Genomic DNA, 20,884 nt, shown 5'->3' with positions numbered 1-20,884 from the left:
ACCTTTAAAAGAGTTGAAAGCAATTGCCTCTGGGGACCGTAACTTGGGAGTATGGTAGGGGAGTACTCTTGATAAGCCAGTACTTTTATTTCTAAATTAAGAAATTCCAGGGACTTCCCTGGTGGTCCAGTGGCTGAGACTCTGCGCTTCCAACACAGGGGGCCCGGGTTCGATCTCTGGTCAGGGAACTAGATCCCACATGCCGCAACTAAGAGTTCGCATGCTGCAGCTAAAAAGATTCTGCACGCTGCAACTAAGACCTGATGCAGCCAAATAAATAAATATTTTTTAGAAAGAAAAGAAATTCCGTAAAGCAGGGTGTCAGAAAGGCTAGGGTTGTGGATTTGATCCCTGTGTACAGCTGGTTTTGTTATAAATGCTAGTGAACTTGGGGTGCTGTGGCTTCTGCATGGCTTTTAAGACCGAACGTTTTAACGTGAATTTGTAAAGCAAAGCCAAACAAGGCAATAAAGAGTAGGGCAGTGAGAGCAGGGGGCAAAGTTGCTTTTTCTTCATTCATTCATTCATTCATTCATTTACTTATACTGGTGTTTCTGTTTGTGAAATTGAGATTTCTCTAAAATGTTGGATTTCTCTAATCTTATCACATTAGATTAGTTTCCTGTGTTCCAAGGTCTTTGTCTCTGTCCTCCAAGTTTCCCCTTGCCCGGCGCAGTTAACTTCTTAAAGATCACGCAGAATGTTTCCAGCTCTGGGAAATCACTTTGTTACTGGGGGTTAGGGTACAGCTCCATCATGTCACTTTCTTGGACCAGGCTGTTGGCAAAGCTGAGTGTATTACGCAAGCCCCTTCTGAGGGTGAGGGCTGGAAAGAAGCTGTGATATTGAGTCCCTGCGCCCTTCACCCTTGGCATCGCGCCGGCATTGCTGCCCAGCTGGCTCTGCACTCACGGCTGTCTCTGTTTCAGCATGTATTCCACTGACGAGAACCTAATCCTTTCCCCGCTCCTGGGCAACGTCTGCTTCTCCAGCTCCCAGTACAGCATCTGCTTCACACTGGGCTCCTTTGCCAAGATCTACGCTGACACCTTTGGTAAGCTCTGGCTGGCAGTCTGTCTCTCCAGCTTCCCCAGAGTCATGTGTGCCTTTCCTGCTGAATGGCTTAGAAATGGGCTTCATGCCAGAGTTCCCTGTCGGAGGCAGGCATTTTATCAAGTGTTGTCTTCACATCTGGGGCTCTTTTTGGCACCTAGGCTCCTTCCTCAGGCTAACTGCTTTCCAAACAATAAATAGAAGGATAAAGGTGCCTGGGAAGAAATGGGTGAAGAGGGAGCTCAAGTTAGGAATAAGAATCTCTCCTAGAGTGAAACAGATTTTGTCAAGAAGGAATTATCCATGGCCCCAAAGCCATCCAGGCCTCTTTCTCAGAGATGGAATTTCTCTCACTGGTTGTGCTTCTAGCTGTCTTTCCAACTGTATCCAGGCAGAAGTTTTGTAGGCCCACTTGAGAACTCCATTTGGATTTGCAGCCCATTGGGACGTCCAGTGGAATGATTTTATAGGCCCCTGGAGCCACAACACCAGAACCCTGGGACCAGCTCCCCAACTCTCAAGAGGTTCCCGTGCGCTCCACCTCTGTACCTCCCCAGTTCCCTCAGATCTAGTAGGAACCATGTCCTGGGTGTCAGTCTGCAGCCTGTGTGTCTGTACTTCCTCACAGAGGTCTTTGTCACCCCCATTTTTGGAGCTAAGGAGACAGGCTCAGTGAGAGGCCTCACAGCTAATCAGCACTGGCGCTGGGGCACCAGTGTTCTCTCCAGTCACTGGTCCTGCCTACTCTAAAACGTGGAAACGTTTGCTCTGGTGAATATAATGGACCAATTGAAACTTGGTGTTTTTTAAAATACATACGTATTTACTGCATCCTTATTTAGAAAAGTGGAAAATACAGTAAAATGTGAAGGAAACAAAATTCACCCATAACCTCATTACCATAACCACTGCAAACATTCTGAGATAGTTCCTTCTTTCTCAGTTCAGTGTTTTACATAAAAGAGATCATAATATATATATACATATAGTATAATAGCATAAGGTAAATATTCACTTAGCATTAGATCACAATAATTTGCCTATTAAAATTTATTGATAAAAATGATTTTATGGGGCTTCCCTGGTGGCGCAGTGGTTGAGAGTCCGCCTGCCGATGCAGGGGACACGGGTTCGTGCCCCGGTCCGGGAAGATCCCGCATGCGGCGGAGCGGCTGGGCCCGTGAGCCATGGCCGCTGAGCCTGCGCGTCCGGAGCCTGTGCTCCGCAACGGGAGAGGCCACAACAGTGAGAGGCCCGCGTACCGCAAAAAAAAAATGATTTTATGTAACTGCCTATTGGTCCGCTGTATAGATGTACTATAACTTATTCGCTTTCTCATCATTAGACATATATTTTGGTTGTTTCCAAATGGCTCTTTTTTTAAAAATGTATAGATGGACAGACAGTAAATGAAATTCACCTGAACAAAGTTCCAGGTTATGTTTCTGAATGTTCTTTGTATCAACATATGAAGCAAAATCCAAGATTGTTTCTATAATTATAATGTATTGACGATTCAGTTTCTGACTGAAAATGGCTCTGAGCCTCAGGAGAGGTTATTACTCACCCTTGGAACCCACTGTTAGTTTCCGAAGAAGCCAGCTGTGAGCCCCAGCATCATTATGAAAAGCCACGTATGGACTTTTAGAAAGTGAGCACTGGAAGGAATCAGAGATCACTGAGCCATTCCCCATCGTTTTACATGTGGGAAAGCTGTGCCCAGGGACACAGAACTTACTGATGGGGTTGGGACTAGAATCCACTTTGGTGCTTTTTTTATCACATCATCCTGCCAATCTGATACCATGTCTTCTTACTAGGAACACAAGGCATGATGAATAATCTCTGACTCCTGGGAACTTCATCCAGTGGGCAGACAGAATCCCACAGTGATGAATGACAGTGTAAGGTGGTGTAGGCTTAGTGCCTGGTGGCTGCCGTAGGCAGGTAGAGCTCCAAAGGCCCAGGGGAGGCTGCGTGAAGGAGATGGGGCCTTGACGGTGGAGTGGGGAGCCAGGATGTCCAGACTCGCTGGGCTGGGAGGGGAGGCATGGAGGCAGGTGGTGTTGGCCCACGGGCGGCTGTTCAGGAATAGTGGACTGTTCCAGCAAGGAGAAGAGTTCAAGTAAAACTACTGGGAGGCTGGGTTGGGGCCACAGTGGGGAGGGTTGGAATGCGAGGTTAAGGAATTTAGACTTTATCCTGTAGGCAGTTAGGAACTAGTAAAGATTGGGGTGGGGTGATATGTGCAAAGCTGATGGAAGATAGGCCAGAGAGGAAAGGATGAGGGAAGGGACACTTATTTAGACATTTTCGCCAATATGCAGATACAGGATTGTGATTATTGGCCGGATGTTATCTTTGAGGTTGAAAGGGGGCAGGGGGATTGGAGAGGTGTTCACTCATTCTTTGAGTAAGCATGTATTAAACGTCTGTTACGCACTAGGCCTGGTTCTTGTGAGTGCTCGGGCAGCTCACTCCAGTGATCATAATACAGTGTACGTTAAGTGCAGTAATAGAGGTGTGGAAAAGAAACAGCGGTTCACGGAGGAGAGAGGATGAAAGTAACTAATGTGGGAAAGAAGGGAAACGTGGTCATTAACCAAGTGGGCAACAAAGATTTTGAGCTTGGTTGTAGTGCCGATGATGGCCTCACTGAAAGGGAGCGAAAAGTCTGAGAGAACGTGGCTTTAGGGAAAAGGTAATGAATTTCCTCTGTGGCTTCTCGAGAAAGAGATTGCAGTGTGACATCTGGGTTAGAAACATCCATGAGACAGCTGGTGATATCAGGGATCTAACTGAACGTTAGAGGAGCTCTGGACTCAGAAGCTCTTGAATTTTAAAAGCCACAATTGCTTACTTCAGTCTGATGAGGATCAGCAGTTGCAGTCAAGCTAAAAATATCAATTGGTAAAAGATGACACCATGGTTAGCTTTGGTGTTTTCTCTCCAGAGGGCTGGGTGTGTGCCTTCTAGAGGTTGAGGGCTAGTCGGAGCCTCAGCGTGGTGCTGCAGCTGGGAGGTTGCCCACACTGGCAGCGGAGTAGAGCTTCTGTGGGTCAGGAAGGAATGAAGGAACTACTAAGATCCACTGCAGGAAGGGGCGGTAACAGGTGCACACAGAGGATAGCATGTAGGCAGTTGAGCCTGTTGCATCAAAGGAAAGGATATAAACTGTATCCTTGTCCATAGCTCAGGCACAGGCTTGCCGGAGATGGAGCTACCTGAGTGCTCATTTTGGCTCCCGCATCGCCTTGTTGACTTTGGACCAGTCGTGTCCCTTGTGCCTCAGTATCCTTGTCTACCTGCCTGGGTTGAAACAAATGTCTGGACCTTGGAGGGGAAGGTGCAAGAATTCCTCAGCTAGAAACCACTTGCGGCACATGAAACAATTTTAAACAGTACTTTGCTGGGTAGACTATAATTCTATGGCTTCTCTTATAGGTGACATTAACTACCAGGAATTTGCTAAAAGACTCTGGGGTGACATCTACTTCAACCCCAAGACGTAAGTAGAGTGCAGGAAGTGACTCTCTAGAGGCGTGATCCATTTTCCCAGTAAGTGCAGACAGACAAAGAGTTCCTAAGATTAAAACCTACTTTTTTATTAGACGTGAACTACCATCTTTTCTCCTCTAAGTGAGCTGACTTCATGAGCTCTAACACGGTGAGAGGCCATTTCCCTTGAAGTCTCCACAGCTCAGCCCAGGCATTCATGAGCGTCATAACCTATGCCCTCTCAGGAGTCTCTGTTTGGAGATTGTATGATCTCACACATTCCTTCCCCTCAAGACTTGGCCTTGCCCAGATTCAGAAGTTAGGAAATACACCCTTGGGGTTGGTGACACTGCCTTCTCCCTCCTGGGTCTCCCATAACTCTTGATCTCTTCAGGCGAAAGTTCACCAAAAAGGCCCCAACCAGCAGCTCCCAGAGGAGCTTCGTGGAGTTTATCTTGGAGCCCCTCTATAAGATCCTCGCTCAGGTGAGTGTGTCAGGCCCCTGGCTCAGGTCTGCCCTTCTAAGCGCAAGGTGGAAGAGCTGGTGAGCTTGGTCTTCGCCCTGCCCCTGAACCTGATCAGTTTTGTGTTAACTCAGTATGAGGGAGGTTGGTCACCAATCTTCTGGATCTAGAACACTACAGTCCTCTAAGTGCTGTTGAGATCAGAGTAAAGGGGGAAGATAGAAAAGAAAAGGCACAGCCTGGAGAAATGTACAAAGATTTTGACTATTCGAAAGAATGTGACACTTGAGAAATTATAGTTTCAGTTATGGGGATTTAACTTAGATATAATTGTTTCACGTGAACGTCCTCTAGTTTTTACTTTTATACACATATAAAAATATATTTTAAAAAAATATATATATATATGTTATAGTGTTATTTATACCAGCAAGAAAAGGGGAAAAAACTGGAAATACTTGTTTATCGGTGAGAATCTGATTAAATGAATTACGGTACACCCCATAAAATGAAGTATTTTGTAGCCATTAAATGAATGGCTGTATGAGCTTGATTCTAATGACTATTCTGGGCACGTATGTATGTGATGTTTGTCAGATTGAAAAGGGTGCATCAGACAGTGGTAATGATGTAGTTAAACATGTGGGATGCTCCAAGCAACTATACGCCAATGAAAATAAATAAACAAACAAACATGTGGGATGCTCCAAAGAAAAGAATATAACATTGCATTTGTATGAATTTGTGCTACCGAAAAGGGTAATAATGTTATACAGGAATTTTCATACATACCTTTCTTCCAAGACAGTTATACTTTATGAATGTTATGTGTTTATGCAAGTGTTTAATAAGCACTGTGCACAGTGAACACACACACATACACAAAATGTGTGTGGCCATTCCACTGACAAAATAGTAAAACATAGCAACAAGACAAAGTACCACGATTAAAATTTATTAGTGCTGGAAAATACTTCGTATCTTGTGTGAGACCAGAATGGATTAAAGAAATTTATAGAGTCCGTCTCCGTAGAGTCCTTGAGTCTGCTGAGGACAGTTTAGCTTGGCCCCATCCTGACAGCGGATGGACTGCTAGGTGACCTTTTTTGGTTCCTTCCAGTGCAGTGATCCTCTAAATCTGAGAAATCTCTAAATAGGGAAGGAAGGGTAAGGGATTTCCTGAGTGAGGTGAGATACTGCTTTTTGGACACCAGGGGGCAGCACTGACAGTCCGTTTGAGAGGGCTAGGTTTATTGGCTGGTGTGGGCATTTAACTGAGCTTGCTACACCCACTGTTGGTTTGAAGTGTAAGTACCAAAGATTTCCCTGAAACCAAATTGATATCCTTGCCAAGAGCTCTCCCTGTAGAAGAGAACCCAGTGCAGTGACCCTTCCTCCTGCCCTTTGGCCCCCCTTGTCCTCTGTACCACCACACTGGGGCTATCATTCGAGCTAACATGGTGTCTGTTTCTGTCACAGGTCGTGGGTGATGTGGACACCAGCCTCCCGAGGACCCTGGATGAGCTTGGCATCCACCTGACCAAGGAGGAGCTGAAGCTGAACATCCGCCCCCTGCTCAGGCTGGTCTGCAAAAAATTCTTTGGCGAGTTCACAGGTAAGGAGCTCGTCGTCATCACCATTTCCTCCACATGTATCATGGGGACCTTTTCCTTACCCCACAGTGGTGTTTGGAGATCTGAGCCTCTGTTAAGTAAACTGCAGGTCAGGATGCAGGGCACCTGGGTTTCTTCCTAGCTGCTTTGCTTAGAGGATGGTACCAAGAATTCTATCTTGGGAAAACAAAAGCAATTAGATTTCCCTACCAGGAGGAACATGCAAGTAAAGGGGATGGGGAAACAGATTCTGAGGTTCTGGTATTTTTGCCAGAGGGCAGTCAGGAAGGTGGACTCGTGGGTGTGGTAAAATAGTGGGAAAAGCCCCAGGCTGGGACTTGGGAGATGGGTTATAGACTCTAATCTCTCTTTCCCCCAAGCTTCTCTTTCTCGTATTTTAGTCACGCAGAAGGCAGGTGCTGTAGTAAAACAAGCCCCAGACTGGTTGGGAAAAGACCTGAGTCTTAATCCTACTCTGGCCCTGTCCCATGGGGTGATCCCGGGCCAGCCACTCAATCCTTTTGTCACTCTAATTTCTCATCTGTAAAATAAGGGAGGTGGGAAAGGTGATGGCTAAGGGCCCTCTCAGCAACCTCTTGATTCCGAGTCTGGTAGGAATTAGGTATCTGAATCCCTAAAGCGCGTAATTTTAATGGTTCATTCTGGGCTGGTCATCATTCTGACATAGGAGACCCCAACTAAAAGCAGACATGCTAGGCACCCCAAGGTGCCAATGCAGGTTCTCTCTTGTGTGGCTTATTGGCTGAAGTTTTTGTCACCTGAGTTCCAAGGAACTCCTTAGACCTGCTTCTTGCTCTTCCCTGGCATCAGTGTGATTCCAAATCTCTTAGCAGCATATGCCCAGGAAACAGGGTATCACTTCTGCCTAGAATCATAGGACCATAGCTTTTAGAGCTGAAAAGCAGTCCCTTCACTGTTAGTTTTCTGACCATCATGAGTGGATCAGAACTCCCCACTTCCTTCCCCCATGAGAGTGTATAGTAATGGCTTTCTCTTCTCCCTCCACAGGCTTTGTGGACATGTGTGTGCAGCATATCCCCTCTCCAAAGGTGGGCGCCAAGCCCAAGATCGAGCACACCTACACCGGAGGTGTGGATTCCGACCTCGGGGAGGCCATGAGCGACTGTGACCCTGATGTAAGGGAACGTGGCCCCCCGGTTCTCTGATTTCCGTCCCCTACTGTATGGGGAATACTCTTTTCCAGTCACAGGAGTAATGCCCTCTTTTCCATCCTTACATGGCCTTCCCAATGGGCGTAGTCAGAATGACCTGAATTCAAAGCCCGATGTTACCACTAATGCTGGTGTGATCTTGAGAACACTGTTTAGGCTTTCTGAGTCTAAGGGTCTTGGTCTATAAAGAGATGATAATAATTTGTATGTGGTAGTTATGAGAAGTAAGTAAGATTAAGCAAGTGTCACGGTTGTGTTTAGCGTGGTGCCTGACAGGTAGTAAAGATTCAACGAATGATAACTGATCTTGTCAGTCCTGGCTTTTAATTTTTGATTGATTGATTGCCGCACAGCACACGGGATCTTAGTTCCCTGACCAGGGATCGAACCCGTGCCCCGTGAAGTGGAAGTGCGGAGTCTTAACCACTGGACCACCAGGAAAGTCCCAGTCCTGGCTTTTAAAAAAACCTTTCCTAGTCATTCCTTAGGCAATCTAGTTTCTTGGCATAAACGTTACAGCCAGTCGAGAATTGTGAGTTACTTCTTTGGAGGAAATTTGGGGCAATTTAGTCTTATAATCTTGCAAGTTAAAAGTGCCATTCTACCATCCTAAACCTGCTTCTCTTTCCCAGTGCCCTCATCCCCCCCAAGAAAAAGGAAGATTTATTTTGCTATGCCTGTGACATCTATTAACTAAGCAGGGGTGGGCCTTGGTTGGAATTTTCCCAGGAGATTGCCACATCTTCTTCTCGGTCTGGGCTGCCTTCTCATGGAGCTCACGTCATTGCTAACAAGGAAGGTGGAGCCAGTGGTGCTTACGCAGAGAGTCTATGTGGTTGAGGCTGCACCCTGTCCCCACCTCCAGGGTCCCCTGATGTGCCACACTACCAAGATGTACAGCACAGACGATGGGGTTCAGTTTCATGCCTTCGGCCGGGTGCTAAGTGGCACCATCCATGCTGGGCAGCCTGTGAAGGTGCTGGGAGAGAACTACACCCTGGAGGATGAGGAGGACTCCCAGATATGCACCGTGGGCCGCCTTTGGATCTCCGTGGCCAGGTACTGCCAACCAGGGCCCCTAGGGGCATGCCTGGGCCTCTGCACTGGAACTGCCCCGGCGAGCTGAAAGGGGTGGTCCTCCTTGGAAACACAGTAGCCGCCTATGATGGGGGTAAGATGGACACTCCTTCAGCAGATCTGTTGACTTCTGGTTCTTACTGTCCAAGGTTGCTAGGGTCACAAGGCAGCTACTGTTGAGATAATGCCAAGAGCCCTGCCTTTGCCTTTTGGATGGTTTGTATAAACTTGTAGCAGGATTTCCATGTTCACTCATCTTAATCTTGTCTTCCTCTTCTGTGTTCTTTAAATCATAACCTTTATGTTTCTCCCAAAGAAATTATTTCCCAAACTCCACTGACTATTTTTTGACTAAGATAAAGACTTTGCTGGATCCCTTGTAGCATCCCAGTCTGCAGAATTAAACTTCGCTTGCGTGTCCGGGCTGCTCGTCAGTTCCTCAGTTTGGCGTTTTAGCTAGAAAGCCGAACCGAGGCTGTCCTGTTCCTGGGGTGGCTGCTGCACCTTGCCAACAGCCCCTTTTCCCCCCAAGTTCACCCCATTCTCTAGAAGCAGGAGAAAATTGAAGAGCTAGGAGAGCTGCGGTATCTTCTGTGGTGCTTTTGGCAACTCCTTACATTCTGCCCCTTGGGCAGTGGTTTGCTTACTACCAACATCTAACTGGAATTAGCTTTCCTGTTCTGTCCTCATGTTGTGCCTTGCACTTTTCTCCCATGGCGCGCATCAGTTTGTAACCACGCATATGTGTGGCCATATGACTGATAGTTTATCGCATCCCTCCCCTGCTAGAATGTATCTGTTTTGCTCACCCTGCTCCTGGCTCAGTGCCTGGCACAGAGCGGGTGCTCAGTAAATTTTTATGGAATGAATAACTACTCTGGAATACTCTGCCCAAGTTCCATTGCTGCTTATTGGATGCTGCTCCAGGTACCACATCGAAGTGAACCGTGTTCCTGCTGGCAACTGGGTTCTGATTGAAGGTGTCGATCAACCAATTGTGAAGACCGCGACCATAACTGAACCCCGAGGCAATGAGGAGGTAGAGTTTTGGAAGAGGCAACTAGATTGGCTTAAGCTAGAGGGTGACAAGGAGCCGCAGCACACGTGAGCAACAAGCAGCAGAACATGCAGGGGATGAACCCGGAGCCACTGCTGCTTCCTGCTGCCAGGCCTCAGCATGGGCTCAGCCTTCCAGATCTGACCCTGCTGGATTCTCCTTGTACTGAATGCTAGGAGTTAGAAGGGATCCTTTTATTCTTTCTCTCCTCTTTTTGTTCTGCCAACATATGTGGGAATAAATGGCCCTTCAGGTTGCCTCCGAGCAGCGCCCTAGCTCCAGGTGGGGGGGATAGTCCGCTCCCCAGCAGGTCCTCAGCTTCTCCCTGACCTTTGCACTGTCTGTGCCTGCTCAGGGCAGGTGTCCTCACTGCTCTGCATTTTGGGTCTCAGGCTCAGATTTTCCGGCCCTTGAAGTTCAACACCACATCTGTTATCAAGATTGCTGTGGAGCCAGTCAACCCCTCTGAGCTGCCCAAGATGCTGGACGGCCTCCGCAAGGTCAACAAGAGCTATCCGTCTCTCACCACCAAGGTAGGCCCGAGGCAGCAGTCGCTGCCGAGCCCTGTGTGCCCAGGCTGAGGGGTCTTTGCTTGTGCCACACTCTGCTTCCTGTCCATCGGGTGGCTCTGATCTGCTGCTTCCGGCAGCCTACATCAGGGACTGGTCCCTGTCTGTTAATTGTCATTTGAAGGCAGTACAAGACCCCTGTTTATGTGTATGGGCCTGTATGCACGTGTGTGTGCATCTTACACAAGCGTCTTTAGATAGGAAAGGTGATTCCTGGAAAGTACACTTTGAATTGATTTTCCAGAAAACACACAGGGAAAAGTGAGTCACTCTGAGCCTGCCAGCATAGCTTTCTGAGGAGTTGGCCAGGGCTACAGGGTCAGCTTATATCCACAGAGCAGGGTTTTCCCTAAATGGCTAAGATGTTAATTCAGTCCGTGACCTCACACCCAGTAGCACTGTGCTCGGTGGTCCGGGTGTCTTGAGGACTGACTCATAGGTCACTGCTCCCCACTGATCCTTCCTGAAGAGGCTGGAACCAACACTGACCAGTGGCTTTTCTGATAGTGGGCTTGGGCACCTCCTTCTGGGTTCTAGCCTTGATGCTGTCTCTGTCTGTGTTGCTGCCACAAGAGAGTCCAGGCTGTGACCACCAGGGTCCTTGTGTTTCAGGTGGAAGAATCTGGTGAGCACGTGATCCTGGGTACTGGGGAGCTCTACCTGGACTGTGTGATGCACGATTTGCGGAAGATGTACTCGGAGATAGACATCAAGGTAAAGCAGCCGCTCCTTTCTTCGGCGCCTGCTTGGCCAGGAGCTTGGCTCACAGCTCCAGGCTGATTTTACAAGCAGCCAAACCCTTGAGTCCCCAGGAAGGCCCAAGGGGAGCAGGGTGGTCCAGGGGAGGAGATCTGCGTGGGAAAAGCATGACCTGTTGCTCCCTGTGTGGGAAGGATTGGAAATCCGGTTTGCCTCCTTCGGTGGGGATTATTCTCAGTGTCAAACGTTCAGAGTCAAGCCTCCCAAGCCAAAGTTATTCTTGATCTTTTGTTAAGAAAACGGTTGCACAGCTAAGCCATCTGTGGGGATTAGGGCTCAGAGTGGATAGTTTCGAGGAGAGCGTGGGGACTGGCTCTTCTGGACTTGTGGTGAGGTCTCAATGTAGCCCCTCAGTTAAACTGCCCGTCGCACAGCCTTGGTCTCAGTGGACAGACGCATTTTCTCCAGGGCCATGGGTGGTGGTCATGGGAGTGAGTGCCCTCAAGTGCCCCTCTTAGGGCTGGTGCTGTAGAAGACGCTGCGTTCTTCCGGGAGTAGGCCGTGGGGGGGCGTCTGGGAGGAGCTGTGCTGCCCCGAGGTCGTGGGCTGAGGATGGAACAGGCGCTCGCCAGTCAGTCTGTCGAGGCAGAGCTCTGACAGACCCACGGTGTTCAGTGAATGCCGGTGGGACGGCTATATGGTTGTTGGAAGATACCTTGGGAGACTATAATTTAGGCCTTAAGCTGATCTCCACTTACTCCTGGCTCAGGAATATAAATTGTGCGCTACACTAAGTTTTCCAGGCTTCTTAGTTTAGGTGCAGACTTTTAGCCTCAGGCTGCTATGGTACTTGTCACTAACACTGATTAAGACAGGGGTTCTCTGGGCTTCCCTGGTGGCGTAGTGGTTGAGAGTCCGCCTGCCGATGCAGGGGACACGGGTTTGTGCCCCAGTCCAGGGGGATCCCACATGCCGCGGAGCGGCTGCGCCCGTGAGCCATGGCCGCTGAGCCTGCGCGTCCGGAGCCTGTGTTCCGCAACGGGAGAGGCCACAGCAGTGAGAGGCCCGCGTACCGCAAAAAAAAAAGACAGGGGTTCTTGCAGAGGTAGCGTCAGGGGAACCTCGGAATCCCCTCTGGCAGAAGGTTGTCCTTCCAACAGTTAGACCTTGCCTAACAGTTTACTTTGTTTCTCAGGTGGCTGACCCCGTTGTCACGTTTTGTGAGACGGTCGTGGAAACATCCTCCCTCAAGTGCTTTGCTGAAACTCCCAATAAGAAGTAAGCTGGGGGTCATAGTGACCCTGGGACTCACAGGGGTCGCTTTCCCCTGCCCCCAGCTCTACCCCAATCACCAATAGAGGCCCCTAAGTCTAGGGATGAGGGTGCTTAGGATACCTGAGCTTTACCCCAGCCCTCTCATTATGCCTTTGGACATGATGCTGTGGAATTCTTTGCCTTAGCTACTCCCAGTGGTTTCATAATCGCCACTTTCTCTCTCTGTATGACATGACCACCTTAAAATTTGCCCTAGCAGCAACTCTGCTGTTTCACCGTTTAATAACTAACACTGTTTAAAGCTTTTTTAAAAAATGCCCCAAATTTTACTTTTTTAAAGAGTGATAGATTCAAATGTAAGAAGATGAGCCCTTTTGCTCTACTCTGCTCCTGTGGCTTTCACTGATGTCACTGCCTTAGCTCTTTCCTGTGTCACCCTTTCTTAGGAACAACCCTTCTGACCCTGCTCAGAACCCACTTCCTTTCTGACTAGAGGGTCAACCTGCTGACCCTCCTCATTACCCATTTCCTTTCTGACCAGGAACAAGATCACCATGATTGCCGAGCCTCTTGAGAAGGGGCTCGCTGAGGACATAGAGAACGAGGTGGTCCAGATCACGTGGAACAGGTGAGAGTGTGGCTCTGATCCCAGGGCCGAACAGCTTACCTGATGAGTCTCTAGCACGACACATCCCTCCCTCTAGGAATTGATTTTGTCTCCACTGTCCTGGCACAGTGTAGGTAGGCTGAGGCGACTGTCATCCAGAAAAGCAGGATCTGTGGCCTCAGGAACAGGCAAGCACAGAGCTGTCTGACATGACCATTTTCTCCTCCTCCCCCAGGAAGAAGCTGGGAGAGTTCTTCCAGACCAAGTACGATTGGGATCTGCTGGCTGCCCGTTCCATCTGGGCTTTCGGCCCCGATGCCACCGGCCCCAACATCCTGGTGGATGATACCCTGCCCTCTGAGGTACAGAAGAACTAAGGGAAGCCCTGTGGCCTTCTCTTAGCTCTTGAGTGGAAGAAACTACAAAGTGTTCTTAGTTTTCCGGAAAGTATTTTGTATCTTCTGGTGAAGAAGAGTATTCTTTTACTGGTGTACCTACCTCCTTCTCCCTCTAAACTCTTTGGCTGTTGCCAGGGTCACTACTAAGGGGCCCTCATGTTTTGTGCAGGTGGACAAGGCTCTTCTCGGCTCGGTGAAGGACAGCATCGTTCAAGGTTTCCAGTGGGGAACCAGGGAGGGGCCCCTCTGTGATGAGTGTAAGTCCACCAGCGCCTCTGCCTTTGCCACCCCAGGCCTCTAGGGTCCTTGCATCTGGGTGTATGAGGTGGGATGGGCTCATCTTTGGGACCCAGCAGAAGAAGCAGCTTGGGGCCCACAGGGCCTTCCCACGTCCTGGGCCAGCTTCCTCCCTTCTCCTTCCCTATTCTGGTGCTACTGCTTGGTACATCTTAGAAATGGAAGTCACGTCTAGATTGACATTTGCTCCTCATTTCTGGAATGTGTTTCAGGAAGGGTATCGGGGGGATGGGATTGGAGTGGTTTATAGACCAGGACTGGACTTAGTAGGGACAAATGTGCAATTCCTAGAACTTATTCTACATCCCAAAATAATTAAATATCTGGAAAAGAAACATATAAACTTCTAGGGACACGTTATGCTGTCTGAACGTGGCCTGAAACCAACTGAGAACATATGCTGACCTTCACACCTCCGCATATGGTATTAGAACGCGCATCTGCAGGCTGAGCCTGTACCATACCTTTCATGGCTACAAGATAGCTGCAGTGCTGCAGGAGGCTCCCTGCCGCTCTGCCCGTGCGCCCTTGACTAGCACCAGAACCACTCAGCGGCCAGCTCCCCCTTCTCCTTTCCAGTGATTCGAAATGTCAAGTTTAAGATCCTGGATGCAGTCGTTGCCCAGGAGCCCCTGCACCGGGGCGGGGGCCAAATCATCCCCACGGCCAGAAGAGTTGTCTACTCTGCCTTCCTCATGGTGAGCGAGTAGGGCTGTCCTGCCGCAGGGCATTAAGTGGGGCCTCGAGGCTACTGTCCCCCAGCCTTCTCTTTACCCGGGTTCTTGGTCCTCAGCCTTCCCCAAGCTGAGGAACCCTTCCTTCTGGCTCTCTTGCAGGCCACCCCTCGTCTGATGGAGCCCTACTACTTCGTAGAGGTCCAGGCCCCCGCAGATTGTGTTTCTGCTGTTTATACTGTCCTGGCCAGGCGCAGGTGAGCCGCCCAGGCACGTAAGGGAGGGGGCAGCGAGCAAGCCGCCCAGCAAGAGGGAACCTCGCTGTGGAGGAGAAGGGACTGGACCCCACACTCTCTACTTCTGAAACCAAGGTTTTTAGAAGGAAGTAGGGAAGGAATGAGGCAATCCCCAGCCTTACCACAGATTATAATTTGAGATTTCTCCTTGGGCTCCCCCCTCAGAGAGCTCCTGCGGCAAGTATTCCTTGGGTGTGTCAGTGGTGGGAATGCCTACAGGTCCTTGTCTCGTCAGTGTTGCGCTGTTGCCCAGAGGTTGCTGCCCCTTTGACTTCCACAGGGAACTATGCCAAGAGCCGTTTCTGCCCTCCGTAGTGCACTTGTGGCTATTCTTTCTTTGATGGTCAACATTTGGGGGTACACTACTCTGCTTTTGGCCTCTTCAGGACTAGGGACTCAGCCTTTGTTTTTCTGTCTCAGGGGGCATGTGACTCAGGATGCACCCATCCCAGGCTCCCCTCTCTACACCATCAAAGCTTTCATCCCCGCCATTGACTCTTTTGGCTTTGAGACCGATCTGCGGACTCACACGCAGGGGCAGGCCTTTTCCTTGTCTGTCTTCCACCATTGGCAGGTAAGGAAACAACGCAGGCTGGTCCCTACCTCTGCAGGGCCATCCCCTCTGACCTGTTCCTCTCCAGGCCCCAAGGGGGATCGCCAGCATCCTAGATGAGGGCCCTGCTTCTAGGCCGGATGCTCTGGGAGGTCGGCCTGGACCATCTGATGAAACCACTCTGCCTTTCAGATTGTACCCGGTGATCCTCTGGACAAGAGCATTGTCATCCGTCCCTTGGAGCCACAGCCAGCGCCCCACCTGGCCCGAGAATTCATGATCAAAACCCGTCGTAGGAAGGTACGTGTCCCTCAGACCCACGGCCTTCCCTCCACCCACAAGGGTCTTGCCAGGAGTTGGATCTCTCTTCATTCCTTGCTTTTGGAGCCTTCTCCCAAAGACTGAAAGCATTTCACAGCACAGCGTGGAGAGTCACGATCTGTACAGGCTTCAGGCACTCAGACCCGGGGCCGCGTGCCTGGGAAGGGAGCGCCTTCCCCTGCCCTGGGACAGTACCCTAGAGGCAGGGCTCCCGAAGCAGCTCAGCCGACACTTGGCCCCCACCCGCTTCCCGCACTCAGGCACGGCTCGGTCACACAGGGCTCATCCTTGCATTTGCCCCACTCTGCAGGGCCTGAGTGAAGACGTCAGCATCAGCAAGTTCTTCGATGATCCTATGTTGCTGGAGCTCGCCAAGCAGGATGTTGTGCTCAATTACCCCATGTGAGCGCCCGGACACCTGGCGGCTCCTACTGCCTGCACGGGGCTGCATCCTGGACTTCGGAGCTAGGACCTGGTGGGGCTCGGACTCCGTGCTGTCAGAGCGTGTCTGGGACTGCTGTGGCCGCCCTTAACAAGCCCAGAGCCTCCAAGCCTCCAACCCAGACGGAGGAGCATTTGGCTTCCTGGTTCCTCCTGTGGCCTCTGCCTGGCTCCATTCCCAGAGAACAGAGAGGAGCTTGGGCCCAGGGAACGAGAAGGGGATGGAAGTGTTGAAGCCCAAGGGGGCCCTGTCCTCAGGATTTACGTGGATTTTTATTTTATTTTATTTTTTTTGTATAACAGTTTGACCTTAGACATGGTTTATAAATGAACAGAACATTCTGGCCTCTGCCTTGCTCCATTCTTTTCATCCCCACCGCTCCGCCCCCTTCCCTCCAGCACAGGCTCATCCTGGCACTTGGGTTCTGGATCTGTGTTGTCTCCCACGAGGCCGCACTGACTCTGCTCCCAGCTGCAGCCTTCTTCCTGCCTGGTCCCCAGGGAGGCGGCCTGTGGGGGGAGGAACGCCTGCCTCTTCGCTCAGTGTTCCCATGAGCACTGGGGCCTCGTTACTGTCCCCAGCTCCCATTCCTGGTGGATGGCACCTGAGGGGGCTTGGGAGTTGTTGGGTCTCTGGGATCAGAGGGCTGCACCTCCTCCTCTAGCCCTGAGGATTCTCCTTGCCCTGGAGCTGGTGCCAGAACTCCGATTTCCAGTCCTTGGCTCTAAGTCCTCCTACCAGCCACTACCAGTCCCTTACTCTGCTCTTGTCTACGTGAAGAAGAGACTTGATTTGCCTCAAACTCCTTTATTAGGTGCATACCAGGGGTTGATCGAAGAGGTCTGACTGCCCCAGGCCTGTAGGAGTCCCACTTCCCCCCAGCATCCTGCGCGGTGCTCTTGACGTAGTCTCTGTACATCGTGTACACAGCGCCTGTGTGAGGGAGAAGGGAAAAGACCCCCTGACATCGCACCCTCCACCCATCCTCTGGCTCTCTCAGGTGTCCCAGAGTCCTGGGGGTCCAACACTAGCTGTCCCCTTGAGAGTCCAGCTGTGCTGCTTACTTTCCGCCCTAGGTCACAACAGCTGCTACAAACACCTGGCTGCACAGCCTGGGGAAACATCCCATTGAACACTTGACAAAGTGCTTTCACGTATATTAATCTGTCTGAGAAACCTCACGGCAGTACATGAGGGAGGCAAGCTGGGGTGGTTATCATCATGTCGCACATGGGGAAACTGTGAGAGAGATTTGTCCACTGTCGCACAGCTAGTAAGCAGCTGTCTGCCTTTTGATCCAGAGAGGAAAAGAAATTCAGCATAGGTTCTGCTGCATGGTTTTTCTCATTTCTAGGACAAACTCACGAAACAGACTGTGCATCTTCCCCTGGAACACAGGAAATTAAACAGGGAGCCCTGAAACTGTCTCGGTATGAGGGCCTCACCGAGGACTGGCTGTGGAGCCTGGTATAGGGAACAGGGACTGAACTCGTGGTCCCTCAACTGTCAGGACTCAGCCATATTTTGCCTAATCAGTTCTGCCCTCATTCTCCCATGACCCCACCAGCTACTTACCCAGCATGATCACACCCACAGCACAGGCCTGTGCTGCCACTCGGGTGTGAATCAGGTGTGTGGACATCTTGGTGGAACCACGAGGCTTCAGCCGGTAAATCCTGTTTGCTGCCACCACCACGCAGCCTCCTAAGCCTACGTAGGCAGAGAACGTGACCCCTTGGACCTCAGTCACCAAGTACGTCGCTCTCCTGGTGAAGAGACACCTCACTAGGCAGGCTGGGCACCTGGATAATCAGCTGCCTTCCTGCTGCTGCTTTGGGGCTGGCAGTGGGGTGAGGAGAGGCTATCATTAGAACATTGAGTTGTTTCTTCTCAAAGATATTTACAAAGTGCTTCCCTCCAATGACTCCCCTCCTCCCTGTACAAATAGCCCATCATCGTGACTCTCCCACCCCCCTTAGCTCTTCTCCAACTGCTGCCGGCCCCCACAGCTGTTCTAACCTCCCAGGGCCAGGGGGAAGGGAGCCCTGGGGGACCCCAAACTGCTCTGCCCATCCTGAGGCTGGTGTTGGTATCCCATGTGCTTGGTTGGCTGCCACCTCCAGCCATCCAGCCATCCAGACGCCTTCGTTTCATCGTCAGGATGTGTCCCTTAGTCCCTTGGCACCTTTGCTGTTGGCTCACTTCTCTTCTAGCTGTTGATTATTTGATGGGTAGGACCACTTGAGTTCTGTGCTTCATTCTTTGAAAAGACCAGGAGACATGCTCTCTGAGAGAAGGCCCCCTCTTCGCCTCCCATTCCTTCGTCTCCCACTCACCTATAGGCACCAGCAGAGACTCCCTGGTCTTCCTCAGGAACTTCTCAGACATGCTGTCCTCACCCTCAGGTGGTGCCCACCAGCCTTTGTTAGCAGACATGATCCTGCCCCCAGATGTTAGCAGCTGGGGCTCCTAGGCTTCAAACCAGTCCTAGAAGGAGGCAGGAAGAACTCCAATTCCCAGTCAACGGTGGGAGGGAAGAAGTGGACTGCTGAGACCTCTCTTACCATGCCCAACACAGACACTACTTAAAAAGATGTCCTGGGTGTCCTGTCTCAGACGGCTGGAGCCATTTCTCGGTCTCTTCCTCCCAACATCTGCCTCTTGTCCAGATCATTCCAGCTTCACTGTTTTCTCTGCCTCCCCCTCTACCATCTGTGTCCCTACGGGTGTGATCCTTGGGCCAAGAAAAGCAGCTGGAAAAATCCACAGATGAGGGTGGGAGGAACAGGCCTTTAACCTTGGGTCCCCCACTGGCCTTGAGTCTGTGATGGTTGTCCCTGATGGAGCTGCAGAGGAAGATCTGGCCCCAGGCAGCCAGAGCCATCCCAGTGTTACAGCACCGGTTACCGAATCACCAGAGCCAGAGATTGAAACGATTAGGCATGGATCTGTGTATAATTTTTTGTGTAGATTTTGGATGTTAAGGCTAATGGAACAAATTCTGGTCCCTGAGCTGTTCCCCTGTCTCTAAGTCCATCTCTTGACAGGTTCTTTGCAGGTACCAACCCCCTGCCTTATCCCTGTGCTGGAACCCCTATGGCTCTAATTGCTAACCCTGTAAATGTCTGCTCTGATCAAAAACTAGATGGAGTCCCAGAGTCCTGGTCCTTAGACCAGGGGTTCTGCCTGCCGGTTGCCTTCTAAGTCTAACCACGAGACAAAGTCCCTGCTTGAGGCAACTTCTATTCCTAGTTGCCTCTCCTCTCCTGGAGGAGCAAAGACTACTGGCCCCACAGGTCCTCAGCACGCCGTGCTTACCCTAGGAGACGGCTAGAAAGTGGAGTGCAAGCAGCCCAGCCAGGGCTCAGCGTCTGCTGCTTTGAATCGGCCAAGAGCTGATGATGGAGCTGCAACTATGGGGGCAGGGAAGCAGTGTCTGGCTTTATGGAGACTTTGAAGTCAGGAATGGAGAGGGGAGGAGATAGGACAGGGCATCAATCTTAACCCCCCATCTGCTGAGTTCCAGGCTGGAGCTCCAAGCACTGGAAAGTAATGAAAGATCAGATGGAGGGGAGCCCTTACCTCAATTCAGTCTTTTCATTCCTCTGGACGTAAGTGGCTGGATCAGAGACGGACTTGATTTGGAGAACTGAGATGGGAATATAGAGGCAAGGATGGGTAGAGATCCTGGGTTCTCCCGCAAGTGTACTGCCTTAATTGTGCCTTCATTGTGAGAGACGGGCTGTCTGGTCTTGGTCTTGATCCCTCCAAGGATATTTTCTGGGCCAAAGAGATTTGTCCAGGAGTTTGAAACAACTGGGACTTCCCTCACATCTCCAGACCCCTTCATACTGCCTGTGGGGTGATGCTCACTCAGGATACAGAGATGACAACGACCGGCATTAGCACCTATTCTATTTCAAGTATTTATATCTCAGACCTTTCCACTATTCTACACAGTAAGTAGCAGCTTGTTCATAGACCAGGAACTGAGCTTCTGAGAGGCTAAATGAATTATCCACGAGTACACAGCTAGTAAATGGCAGTGTCATGATCTGAACCTAGGTCTGGCTGGCTCCAAAATAGCTTCTTGCTAAGAAATGGAGAAAGATCGGATGCACTGTGGAGAGTCCCACTCCATCCCATGCCTTTGTTCCTCTCCTAGCCTGTGTGTCTGTCCTAAAGGGGCTTTTCAGCACTGGAAATGTGTCCAGCAGCTGATGTCTTTCTTTTCTCTCCCGAGCCCTCACTGCTTCAGGGAGAGACCCAGGGTCACAGCATCTCCCCAGGGCCTCCGCATATCCCCAGCGTCCATGGGAACTCTCCTCCCAGTCATTCACACACACTCCTGTGCTGCCTCTCCTGGTCCCAGCAGTGGCCTGAATTCTCCAGAGATCAATGCTCTAGGCCACAAGTGGGAGGATGGAAATGTCTGGATGAGACAGTGCAAGAATCAGGACCAACTCCAAGCCCTTTAGAGAATGGAGGCCAAGCTATGGAGAGCGAAGTTCAACTTCTCCCCGTTGAGATGATGTCGATGCTCCCACAGCATCTCAGCCCAGAACCAAGAAAATAATAGTTGCTATGATCTTCTGAGCACCTGTGAGCCTAGAAATGTGCTAATTGCTTTAAGTAGGTTATTTTATTTAATCCTCACAACTATTACTCTATTAGGTATGTGGTAGGTACTATTATTTTTATTCCTATTTCAAAGATGAAAAACTGAGGCTTGAGTTAAACATCTTGCTCAAGGTCACAGAAAGTGACAGAAAAAAGGACCAGATTTCTAACCATTCCT

The 20,884-nt window shown here is 50.3% G+C and overlaps 2 protein-coding genes across 6 annotated transcripts in view; one reads left to right on the top strand and one right to left on the bottom strand.

Moving 5' to 3' along the window:
* Nucleotides 1-16,437, top strand: part of EFTUD2 (elongation factor Tu GTP binding domain containing 2) — a 32,926-nt gene extending 16,489 nt beyond the window's left edge. Inside the window, exons 11-28 of the mRNA XM_079903983.1 lie at nt 930-1,054; nt 4,498-4,561; nt 4,946-5,036; nt 6,495-6,630; nt 7,658-7,785; nt 8,687-8,880; nt 9,826-9,937; nt 10,348-10,488; nt 11,137-11,238; nt 12,419-12,501; nt 13,040-13,126; nt 13,341-13,467; nt 13,673-13,760; nt 14,380-14,498; nt 14,637-14,731; nt 15,191-15,344; nt 15,516-15,623; nt 15,955-16,437. Of these exons, the coding sequence (XP_079760109.1) occupies nt 930-1,054; nt 4,498-4,561; nt 4,946-5,036; nt 6,495-6,630; nt 7,658-7,785; nt 8,687-8,880; nt 9,826-9,937; nt 10,348-10,488; nt 11,137-11,238; nt 12,419-12,501; nt 13,040-13,126; nt 13,341-13,467; nt 13,673-13,760; nt 14,380-14,498; nt 14,637-14,731; nt 15,191-15,344; nt 15,516-15,623; nt 15,955-16,050 (2,050 nt within the window). The 3' untranslated portion in view covers nt 16,051-16,437. The remainder of the gene's footprint in view (nt 1-929; nt 1,055-4,497; nt 4,562-4,945; nt 5,037-6,494; nt 6,631-7,657; nt 7,786-8,686; nt 8,881-9,825; nt 9,938-10,347; nt 10,489-11,136; nt 11,239-12,418; nt 12,502-13,039; nt 13,127-13,340; nt 13,468-13,672; nt 13,761-14,379; nt 14,499-14,636; nt 14,732-15,190; nt 15,345-15,515; nt 15,624-15,954) is intronic.
* Nucleotides 16,438-16,491: 54 nt separating this feature from the next.
* On the bottom strand, nt 16,492-20,786 carry HIGD1B (HIG1 hypoxia inducible domain family member 1B; the record flags this gene model as incomplete). 5 transcript variants are annotated; one of them, XM_079903985.1, is made up of 5 exons in its annotated part: nt 19,669-20,786; nt 18,423-18,573; nt 17,662-17,796; nt 16,909-17,019; nt 16,492-16,595 (listed from the first exon to the last, which is right to left on the bottom strand). In XM_079903985.1, the coding sequence occupies exons 2-5, from the start codon at nt 18,520-18,522 to the stop codon at nt 16,492-16,494; spliced, it is 450 nt and encodes a 149-aa protein (XP_079760111.1). In that variant the 5' UTR covers nt 18,523-18,573; nt 19,669-20,786. The 5 variants fall into 5 exon arrangements, 4 of the variants coding, with proteins under 4 accessions (XP_079760111.1, XP_079760110.1, XP_079760112.1 ...); XM_079903984.1 differs by lacking the exon at nt 19,669-20,786 and adding an exon at nt 19,405-19,495; XM_079903986.1 differs by lacking the exon at nt 19,669-20,786 and adding an exon at nt 18,106-18,346 and having other exon boundaries at nt 18,423-19,380.
* Between the last annotated feature and the right edge of the window lie 98 nt (nt 20,787-20,884).

The sequence above is a fragment of the Stenella coeruleoalba genome (genome assembly GCF_951394435.1).
Source record: "Stenella coeruleoalba genome assembly, chromosome: 19".
NCBI classification, from domain to species: Eukaryota; Metazoa; Chordata; class Mammalia; order Artiodactyla; family Delphinidae; genus Stenella; species Stenella coeruleoalba.
Note: the sequence above shows the minus strand (reverse complement) of the source record. Positions and strands in the feature narration are given on the sequence as shown.